At 37.7% G+C, this 11,559-nt stretch overlaps 1 protein-coding gene across 3 annotated transcripts; it reads left to right on the forward strand.

Annotated features, from left to right (window-relative positions):
- Positions 1 to 800: 800 nt before the first annotated feature.
- baalcb (BAALC binder of MAP3K1 and KLF4 b) lies at positions 801 to 11,556 on the forward strand. Of its 3 annotated transcripts, none has more exons than XM_079889062.1 (6): positions 801 to 1,159; positions 6,178 to 6,288; positions 8,635 to 8,713; positions 8,817 to 9,040; positions 10,095 to 10,285; positions 10,916 to 11,556. In XM_079889062.1, exons 4-6 carry the CDS (start codon positions 8,857 to 8,859, stop codon positions 11,081 to 11,083), a joined length of 543 nt encoding a protein of 180 aa, XP_079745188.1. In that variant the 5' UTR covers positions 801 to 1,159; positions 6,178 to 6,288; positions 8,635 to 8,713; positions 8,817 to 8,856; the 3' UTR covers positions 11,084 to 11,556. The 3 variants fall into 3 exon arrangements, with proteins under 3 accessions (XP_079745188.1, XP_079745189.1, XP_079745187.1); XM_079889063.1 differs by having other exon boundaries at positions 831 to 1,159; positions 6,178 to 6,273; XM_079889061.1 differs by lacking the exons at positions 801 to 1,159; positions 6,178 to 6,288 and adding an exon at positions 7,459 to 7,664.
- The last annotated feature ends 3 nt before the right edge of the window (positions 11,557 to 11,559 follow it).

Consider the following 11,559-nt stretch of genomic DNA (forward strand, 5'->3'; position numbering starts at 1 on the left):
AAGCTATTGTGGAGGAGGAGGTTAGTTAACTGGAGTGCTGCTGTCGTCAGCTTGCCTGTCTGTTCTAGTTTGGTCAAGCATTTATCAGCAAAATAGTCACCATGTTGGCAAAACACCTGAAGAGCTCAGTGAAACAAACAATACTCTCTCTCTTATTGCAAATACTTTTGCTTGACTTTTGTCATTTGAAAAATCTGGATTTAAAAGAATAGTTTATCTAAAAATGCAAATACTGTCATCATTTACTTAATCTCATCTGATTTTCGTTCTTCTGTTGAAAAAAAAACATTATATATATATATATATATATATGGTTTTTTTTAAGAAGAAGAATGTTTCAGGTCCATATTATGAAAGTCATTGGGGTCCAAATTAGTTGAGCTCTTTATATATAAGTTGATCAATGATTTGAAAGTGAATATTTCACATAGATTACCTTTACTGAATTGTTATTTGGACATTTTTGGACCCCATTGACATTCATTTTATGGATGAAAATACTTTTCGTCAATATATATGAATAAATTGTTTTTTTTTTCCACAGATGAAAGAACCACATGATAGTGTATGAACGATTACATAATGTTCTGGTAAAAGTTAAAGAAACCACAAACATCATGTCCAACCTCTTTAAGAAAGTTTGAGAGCTAAACTTATAGTTATTAGTAGCCTAGAAATCTAGACGCACCCTAGCGGCAGCAAAATTTATTTTGCAGCCAGGGTAGTCTAGCAACTCTCCGTTGACTTTCGGAGCTGTAAAAACCTAAATTGGGTCAGGCCGATCACATCGTGTATAGAGTAGGCGGGGCGGGCTTAACATAATTACGACAGAGTTGCGACGGTTCCTGCTACTTGAAAACAAAGAAGAGTTGCTGCTGCTGGCGAACAGTCTTTCTAATCGGCTTTGGCCGCGACTCTGGAGGACTTGGAGTTAAGTTTTTCTTTGAGAAAAGAGCAAAGAATGGCACTTAAGTCATTCTTAAAAAAGGAAGATGTGTTCGTAGTTTTGCTGGCCAGATTCAAAAGTAGAATCTATCAACTAATGTTAGCTCCGCTGTTGGGAAAACGCTCTGGTTGGTTGAAGTGCTGTCCTATTGCGTGCAGAGGGAATTTGAAAGACAGCCGTTTATCCCGCCCCTCGGATTGAGCCGTGTCTTTGGTAGGCTAAGTTATTAGTGCAATTTTGTGAAAATCATGCTAACAGTGCAATTTTAGCACCCAAGACAATGCAACACTTTGTTTTGTTTTTACTTGCATAAGTGCACATTTTTATCACCAGAGGATACACATAATTATAGTGTGAAAAACCTTTGGGTAAAATAGAGCTCCAACACCACTAAAACAAAATGAAATTGAAATAATAAACATGTATCAATTTCACTTTGGCTCTCGGGACTACAACTTTCTCCACGACCTTGTCATTAAAATGACAGGAACAGTTTTGCAAGAGTAGAGTTTGCAGCTTATCCCAAAACCTGCCTTTCTGAATTCAGGTAGGCTACAACATCTGGTTGAATAGGATCCCCTGCAGGAAAAAAAATGTCGAGGAACATTTTAAATAGTCTAAAGAACATGATGAATGAGATGTCATTCAGGATGCTGTGCTGTCCATTAAGGACTCAAATGTGTTAGCTGCTTCTCTTCTCCATTTATCCAGCATGATGTGAATGCCCTGCAGCAGACTACTTTTAGGCATGCATTTTACTCTTTTTAATTCACACATGCTAGATTCAATATGCAATACATTCAGTGCACCTGACATGCTTTAGAAAGACTGATTTCAGGCTGTAGGACATTATACTGTCATTTATTGTTAATCTATCATATAAAGGAGAGATCTTAAAAAAAAAAACAATTCATCTGCTCATCACACTGGATGAACACATTTGTCACTGCTGATTCCAGGTTTCATCTCCCAGTAATCTAATTCAAAATAGGCCCAAAAACATACTGAAAGAATGTGCTTTATTATATTCTTTACCGAACAACTCTTACATGCTATAAGACACATCATGCTATTGCAGACTCATTTTAACTGTGCATCTAAGCACCATGTCGCTAAAGCACAAAGAGAGCTAAACCAATACTGTCATTGACAAGGACCTCATGCCATGACAAACCTGCAAGCACATTTATTCAGTGAACTACTGTGCATCGCTTTCATGAAATGAAAGGCTTTGTCTGGCCTTTTGTTTATAAGTTTTGTTTTCTCAAATGAAGCTAATGGAAACAGACTTCCCTTTCATCGTTGCCTAACAAGCTAATGATAATGCTCAATCTGGAACATTCCTGGACTCTGAACCGTTCACTATCTCGTCTGTTACAGAGTGAAGCGGCAAAAAGCAGAGAATCCAAAAGCCAAAAAACGTTATGCCTGTCGAACAAAAAATCTGAATGTTCCAGAAATATCAGGAAGGGCCAGCTGGCTAGTTGACATCCACAGGCTGCTTCCTTCTGTCAACATGTGAGCTCTTATTATGCTAATATGCTTGAGCTCTTTAAGTTAAACATTACTTTTTATGCCAAGTCCTTTTATTCTGCTCAAATCCTTAGTCAGCGCAGGGGTCAGCATTTTTAAATAAGCTGCCACATTTCATTTACTGTAGTAAAATGAAACAGACGAAAGGTCCATCAACAAGAGGCCATCAAGGTTTAATGAATTCCATTGATTCGTCTTCCCTAGTTACTCTGACTGGAATATAACCACATACTGAAGCTTCAGAGGACTGTTGATTTGCATGTGCTGAAAAGGTTCAAAGCACATTCATTTGTCATGTTGTGCCCAAATGAATAGTGAAATGTTAGGGAGGCAATTCTGGCCGATATCGATAAGCCAGTAATTATTGCTAACCGACAAATCAACCGATGAATAGATTTAAACATTCTATGCTATAAATAAAATAAAAATAATACACTTAAAAAAAAATTTAATCAGTAAATACACTAAAATAAATTATTAAATTTAAACATTTATTTAAACATATTTGTGTACATCATTAGTGTTTTAAAATATTGACTTTAGATGATGGTCAAAATAATCTAAAATGTAATAAGAGAAAATGAGTGTTCACAATTAAATATTCAATATATTGTACATGGCTAAAGATTGTTCACATCTAATCCTGTTTTAGGGCCGTGAGATAATTTAGTTTGGTTCCTCCTCATATATCCTGTATGTATGTGTGTGTGTGCCGACTGCCGACTGCATCAGGTCTGGCTGTGATGGATGAGGTGGATTTAACTCCCAGCGTTGTGTGGACTGAGCTTGGCTCGACTGAGCGAAAAATTGTGGGATCAGAAGAGTGGAGTATATTCTGCCAGGAGACGTTAGTCTTGATGGGAATCTTAGCTGACACGGGGACCTTGACAAAGCAAAATATAGAGTGGGCAACTAAAGTTACTCTCACTGCATATAAAGTGGGCAACTGTTATTGTGAGAACAGTAACAGTTCTGGCCAGATGAAAAAAGAAAAAAAAGAGAGAGCTTGTTTAAAAATGCCATGGTTTTCTCTTTCGTTTAGCTAGAAGTTTCCTTTTATTCATTTCAAAGTCAACTGCACCACTGCACTGAGTACAATGGAAGTGCTTTGAAAAGAGGGAGCTGCTTTTGGAGGGATAACAACAAACATAAAACAAGTCAGAAAAAAATACAATACAAGAAGTCTGTGGTAGTAGATATGAGCTTGAGTAATGATTTTCTGCTATTAAAGACCCCGTTACACCAAAATGAGAGTTTAGTGGCTTGCATGTGTGTTAGCATTGAGCTCATATATTGCATATGTTAGTGCACTTCTAAACTTAAAAAAAAAAAAAAGTTAAAATTCTGTCTTTTTCTTCTGGGTAATCAATCCAAAAATATTGATGACTCATACTGCACTACACAGAGTTTTGTCCAATCAAATGCTTTCTAGAATTAGAATACCCCTCCCCCTATAACATCAACTAACAAGTATAGCAAATCGTGTTCATGGCTTGTGACATGAGTCAGTACGTTTTTGTTTTTTAAGAATTCATACTTTTAATCAAGGAGCATTAAGTTGGTCAAAAATCAGTAGACATTGCTACCAAAAATATGTTTCTAATTCTGTTCTTTTAAATTTTCTATTCAAAGAATCTTGAAAACAATGGATCACAATTGTAACAAAAATAAGAAGCACCACTGTTTTCAACATAATATATAAGAAATGTTACTTGAGCAAAAAAAAAGAAAAGAAAAAAAAAAAAAAACCTATAGAGAACTTTATATTTGGATCTTATAACAATGTCTGCACTGCCCCCATCTGGTGAAAAAAAAAGCCTAATATAACCAGGACTCATATAACTGCTATGCTCACTTAGCCTTTTACTGGCTGTGTGGTGGATTTTAAAACCCAATTAAATTGCTTCACATAAGCATTTTATGGCATCTTTTAGTGTTGCAGGTTACAGTGATTAATAAAGGGTTTACCACATTTTGCCCTTTACTATTCACAGATGTCTAGGTCAGTGTTCAAGCACATTCAATGATTTTTTTTTTTTCCAGAACAGAACAAACTCATAAAAGAGCTGAGATATGCATGTAATATACTTTCAGGCAGATGTTTGATGACTATAACACTGTAGCTAACTTTTATCCTTTAGTTTTCTACTTTACACAATCATTTTGAAAGTTTCATAAATGGGATATCATTTTTATAAATTATTTTTATATAGGTTACAAAGTGCATTCAAACATAGATATTCTTACATAGCCATACTTAGTCTCACTTCATGTAGATATATGGGCAACCAGAAATGACTGATAGTTTGTAATGGTTGTTGCTATTATAATAAAACTGGACACATATCAGCTTTTTTGTCTTTATTTTCTCTTTGGCTACTGAAGGAAAACACTGTCAGTTGCCAAATTTCTAATGCAGCATTAAACTATTCTGTCTTATTTTCTTTCCCTCATTTTTATCAAGTACGGGCAAAGGATGATGAAGGAGCTGGGAGAAATGGATCTTGATATCAGCTGTTTTATTATTAGTCTCATAAAAGGAGGCGGAAAAAAAGGTCCATTGGAGAAGGGACAGGAGGAAGAGTCTATGGAGGACTGGGAAAAAGAGTCCTTGGGGGAACAGGAGAAAGAGTCCATGGGGGAGTCGGCAGAGGGAGGGACCACAGAGCAACCCAGATAAGAACCTGGAGGAAGACCCACAGTGGAAATGGAGGGAGGAGCAACCCACATCTGAGCCATGGGGCAGAAAGTCCATGGTGGAACCAGTGGAGGGAGGAGCCTCTGGTGTGTGTCTGGGTGGAACCAAGGGGACTTCCAACAGAGGTGGAGCCGTGAGAGCTGGAGACCTGGGCTGAGCCGAGGGGCCGAAGACACAGGGTGACACGCAGGTCTGGAGGGCCAAGGCAGAGCTGTCGGCTCATGGGACCGAGGCAGAGACGGGGGCTCGGAAGACCGTGGTGGAGCTGAGCAGCCGAGGACAATGGTGGAGCCAGAGGGATATTGGAGCCCGATTGCGCCATAGGGGTGGAGGGCTGAGGCGTAGCCAGAGGCCAGGAACGGATGAGCGAGGAGCCAGAGGGATGAGGGAGCCCGGCGTAGCCAGTGGGATGACTGTCCACAGTGGAAACGAGGGACCATGGAGCCAAGGTGGATCCAATGGATCATAAGGCTGAAGTCCCAGACAGCAACAGTGTCGGCCAAGATCCGGCCGCGTGGAATCCATGTATACCAGATGTGGGCCGGATCTGGGCCGACATTATTTTGCTGTCTGGGGTGGAGTCATGTGTTCGGAGGCCTGAGGTGGAGCCAGGGGGTCCTTACACCAATGTGGGGCTAAAGACCGGGAAGCCAGTTGACAGATTTCTACTGCAGAATTCAATTATCATTTTCTCTCCCTCATTTTTTTCACATGTAGGCGAAGGAAGATGGAGCAGGGAGAGGTAGATCTTAATATCAGTCGTTTTAACAAACGAGTGGCATGAAACATAGGAAACAAGGAAAAGCAAACTAAAAGTCCATGGATACAAACATACCTTACAATTTTGTTCCAATATTGTCATGGAACACAAGAATGCAGACACCGGTAACTTCTGAAAAGAGTTTATTGAATAACACACATGAAGTTAGCTGGTGACTATCTGGATAGCAGATTGTTATGGTGATACTGGCATGTAAGTGACAGGTCTTATCTGTTGCAGGTTGAGATGAGAAATGACTGGAAGTCAGGACTGAAGGAAAAATTCAGGCAGGCGACGATACACAGAAGATGAAGGATGGGACAGTTCGATGCACGGGTAGGTAACCCAAAGGTAAGTAGTCAGGTGGAAGTTCAGTGTTGAACGACGAGACAAGACAATTGTGTTGAGGAGCGTGACTGATTATGTAGGGAGATAATGAGCCAGTGCATGGGTGATGAGTGATTATCTGTGGCAGGTGTGATGATGACTGACTGAGTGCAGGTGGGGACCAGAAAGGATGCTGTGCAAGTGTAATTCTGGTGACTGGTGAATTATGATTGTGACACCTAATATGACTCCTTTATTTTGTCGAACACAAAAGAAGATATTCTAAACCAAACAGTTTTGGTTACCATTGACTCTTATTGTCTGAATGAAAAAAAAAAAAAAAAACAGAAGAAAGAAAGTCATACAGATTGAGGAACATGAGGAACATGAGACAATTTTTCATTTTGGATGAACTATCATGCTAATGTGCTGGTTTAATCTAATAAACTAAATGAATAATTCCTATTATTATTTAATTATAGATGTATATAATTGAATATTTAAAATATTTAATGGCCAAAAATGTTGATATTTCATGATGGGTATTGTCATATTTTGATCACTTTATTTAAATAGGTGAAAGCAAAAGAGATAGGGCATGCATTAGTGCAAGTAGCCTTAATGTACTTTTTTCATTACTTTTCTTTACAAACTAAATAGCGAAGCAATGAACAAATGGTTATGAAAAGCTGAAACCTCCAGTGTTGCACATTACAGTCATACCATTTTTTCATCTAAATAACATTAGGAATGCATTTGCCATTATCAAAGAGGCAGATCCTTTATAAATAGAATCAAATGTTGATTCACCGATAGTGCAGTTTCCTGTAAATGTCATTAATTCATATGGAATGGACCTCATGCTGCACAGTATAGCAGCAAATAACAAACAGCAGCTTACAAAGGAGAGCAGGAAACCCATGGCGCAAATGTGCAATTTTCTTCTCGATTTTAGAAGTGTAAACTGTAGAAGTCTTCAATAACAAACATACCGCTGTCTTCAGTCTGAAAAGAGGAAGGAATATCAGTAACATTAAAGCTGCACGGGTCAACAGGGGTGGATTTTTAAGTGGTATGAAAAATGGTCAAAATCACTTTGTACCACACATAGACTACCTCGTTAATCTTAGCCAAAAGATAGGAGGATCAGCATCATTCACATCGAGAGAGAGAGAGAGAGAGAGAGAGAGAGAGAGAGAGAGAGAGAGAGAGAGAGAGAGAGAGAGAGAGAGAGATGGGGGAGTGTCATCATCATTCAGTGTTTGGGGGCTTTTTTTTCCTCGCTGTAGAGCTCCTCTACGAATTTTGGAAATTATGTTTTGAAAAGAGTAATAAATACTGTGAACGGATACCGGAGAAAACAATTCGACTCTTGACTCTGATTCCTCTGTCGACTTAAGGTAATATCAAAAATCTTTGTCGCGTGAAAGACCACAAGCAAGGCATTCAGCACATTTGAAGGACTGATTACACCGCATACTATGAAAATGCATGTTTCTGCACATTATTATGTTCTCCGTATGAAAGGAGCGCGCCGTCACCACAGTAAATACGACACAATGATGTAGGCTACTCGTATAATAAATTATCAATCGATTAATGATTGCATGACAGGGGAAACGAACTGTACATATCTTAAATTAAATTAGGAATCTATTCTGAATATAGTTTATTGGTTTCTTTATTATTTGGACCAGAGGCAATTTTAAACTCGTCTTTGTTTACATCATGTGCGTAGGCTATTGCGAGGGCTGAACTACTCAATTTGGATACGGGTTAATACATCTTATTTCCTATTCAAAAATCACTCATTAAGGTTATATATGTTTATGCGTAATTTCTGAAGCTAATTATATAAATACAAGAAGAAGGAAAAAGGTTACCATTTATTTTAAGGTGTCATTGTTACAGTGTAATTAAGTGCTGAGTAATATTAATTAGCAACATGTAGGCTAATTGGCCCACTACAGGGTTAGGGTGGGATTAGGGTTTGGTTGAGGGTTAGTTACATGCAATTATGCATAATTTACTGTTATTATGTAGCCTACATGTAACATATGTAACAAAGACACTGTAAACCAGGGTTCACCAATCTCGGTCCTGGAGGGCCGCTGTCCCTGCAGAGTTTAGCTCCAACCAGCTCCAACACACCTGTTTGAAAGTTTCTAGTATGCCTAGTGAGACCTTGATTAGCTGGTTCAGGTGTGTTTAATTGGGGTTGGAGCTAAACTCTGCAGGACACCGGCCCTCCAGGACAGAGATTGGTGAACCCTGCTGTAAACTGTTCCTTAATTCTTTTACTTTAACTTTGAAATGTTACTTTAAAGGATTAGGATCACAACAAACAGGCTATTCGTTTTTCTTCCACAGAATTAGTCCCAGATCTCCATGTTTGCGTGACCTGACACCTGACCAGCGCAAGACTACTGATTTTTGCAACAAAATTATGGTGAAATGGGTTCTTGATGCTAAATGACGTAACATTTATGGCTTGAAAGAAGATGCCAATGACTTGTGCAATGAACACCATTTTTCCATTTGCCATTCGGGAGGTATCCAAGGCTGTGTAGGTGTGGATTTGTCTTTCACATAATGGGTTGTGGAGGCTCCAGGACAGATGTGTTGGAGCCAAGATATATGGAGAGCTGGACCAAAGAGACAGAGTCCACTTGGCTGGCAAGCACAGACACAGACATCCCCCTGTCATCCATCCAGAGCATCCCCTCAGAAAACTCTTCAGAGGCGGGCTTCCCATCAGAGAAAACTGCCAACCTTGGTGAGAATGGATTGAGATCATACTTCGAGGCGTTTTAAAAAGGTTTTGAATATACACAAATCTGCATTAGGCCTATGTCTTCATATTTAAGTTAAATATCTATTTTCACCTTAGACACTCCAGTTTAATGCGTCAAAACCTTCATATGATATTTCCTTACCAAAAGGACAGGAAAGTGTTGCGAGTCTGCTGTTGGTGTGCAGTTAATTCATGTAGGCCTCTTGTTGCCATGGCAATGGTTGAATCCCTTCAGTACTTCAGTACACAACAGTATGAGCATGGATGAACACAATAAGCACTCCATATTTCTTTGTGCAGAATTGTTACACTTGGGGCAGCTACAGTAATTCAATTATAATATTAAAATAAACTGATAGCAGATTATTAAAATAGACAACATGGCATTGACTACGACCATTGACCATGACTAGAGTAATTAATCTAGGTCTTCTTTTGTTTCAAGATTTTTAGCCCTGTAAGCAAGACGTCAGTATATATATATATATATATATATATATATATATATATATATATATATATATATATATATATATATATATATATATATAAACTTATTTGAAAGAAAAAATCTTATTTTATGTCTTAACTGTTGTTTTTGTTCAAATTAATGCATTCTTGCGGAATAAAAGTATTCATTTTCTTTCTTTAAAAAATAAAATAAAAAATCACTTACCAAACTATTGAATAGTAGTGAATCACTGTTTCCACAAAAATATTATTCAGCTTCAGCAACAGTTTCAATATTGATAATAATAGTAAATGTTTCTTGAGCATTAAATCATCATATTAGAATGATTTCTGAAGGATCATGTGACACTGAAGACTGGAGTAATGATGCTGAAAATTCAGCAAAGGAATAAATTACATTTTAAAATATATATACTTTTTTTTTTTTTACTGTTTTAAGGATGGATGGATGGATAGATAGATAGATCCATCTGATTGTGAAATATTTATGATATGATGATCACCACTACAGTGATTTTGTTAACAACAGAATTAACAACTTCCATATTTGTATCTGTTTCATTAGATCTCTTTGATGACGGTCTGCCTGCTCCGGGTCAGGCATATCTGAAAGTGTGTTCTGCCATGTCTGAGGTGGGACTGAGTGACATGAAAACTGACACCACCCCTGTAATACTCTCTTCTCAAGAGCAGGAAGTGCTGTCTTCTTCTGCGACCACAGTGCAGAAGAGAAGTGTGTTGCGAACTGAGGAAATTGTAAGTATTTCTATCCAAAGTAATGGTTTAGTGCAATCTTCTGCACCTAGCATGTGTGAACAAGACACTGTAATATAAATCAGTGTTTCCAACTTTTTCAGTTTTATGTACCCTTTCATTTACACCACACCTGAAAATATTGTTCATTTGATTTAAGCAGCCTTTATTACAGTGTTTCACTTTTAAACTACAAACACTTTATTAGCACATTCAAAATAGACTTGTAGCTTCCTTTCACATTAATGAGACATTTGAGCTTGTTTGGCTTTCACATTTTCTGACAGTTCAGGGGGACATTTTAGAGAAACCATCTCTGAAATAAAATATGTTTATATGACATTGTGTTTATGACATTTCTTATATCTGAGAAATGACTGGTTCTTTATTGGCTTCTATGGTTCTATAGCTCCATCAATTGAACCTTTCCTTGGCACAAAAGGTTCTTTAAAGTCGAAATATTCTTCACACCAAGAAAAAGGTGGTTCTTTTAAGGACTGTTCACTGAAAGGTTCTTTGGGGAGAGTGTAGGTTTCAGGAATTGTGTAAGCAACTGAGGGAAAACTGTAGTAAAATGTTAAAAAGATTTGGTAACTGTCATGTCTGATAATCTTTCTATGTCATCTTCATTAGACAAAATGGCAGGACAACAGGATGTCCACCAAGCAAGTGACCATCACTGTGACTCAAAGTATACGGCAAGTGGACAAGAGCGGGAAGATCAAGGAGACATCGCAAACCACCTATGAGGTCATGAAACCGGTGGATTGTCTGATGGCAGTTGACTCAGTGCCTCAATGAAGTGGATACGCAAGACCTTGTGAAGATTGTATCTTGGATTTCTTGAAAGCTTTGGTGGAGATGTCATGGACCAAAGAAGTAAAAAGCAGGGATGACCTAAATGAACAAGTTCATCTGGGCTTAATCAGTGATTACCAATTTTCATTCAAGGGTCATTTGATTGTTTGTTTCATCATCATTCAGTTACATTCTTCTTTAATAATGTTTATTTTTATGTACATTTTTCCTCTGTAATGTCATAATGTTGTCTTTTTTTCATTTTCTAATGCCAACAAAAAGAATCTTAGTAAAAGCATTTGCTGTACATACACTGAAAGCACAGGATAGATCAGGAAGGGTAATCAAGAGGTGGACACTTGACTCGGCTTACTGAATGATTTGTGAAAAGTGTAACAAATATATATTTACATTGTTTAAAACATAAGAACAACACAAGTGTATTTTTAAGTAGTTTTTTTTTTTTTTGTGAGGTTGTT

Source organism: Squalius cephalus (genome assembly GCF_949319135.1).
Source record: "Squalius cephalus genome assembly, chromosome: 12".
Taxonomy (NCBI): Eukaryota; Metazoa; Chordata; class Actinopteri; order Cypriniformes; family Leuciscidae; genus Squalius; species Squalius cephalus.

Coding starts and splice junctions, on each gene's coding strand:
- baalcb (XM_079889062.1), top strand. CDS start 8,857: ATGGGTTGTGGAGGCTCCAGGACAGATGTGTTGGAGCCAAGATATATG. Junction 9,041..10,094: donor AGAGAAAACTGCCAACCTTG/GTGAGAATGGAT, acceptor CTGTTTCATTAG/ATCTCTTTGATGACGGTCTG. Junction 10,286..10,915: donor TGTTGCGAACTGAGGAAATT/GTAAGTATTTCT, acceptor CATCTTCATTAG/ACAAAATGGCAGGACAACAG.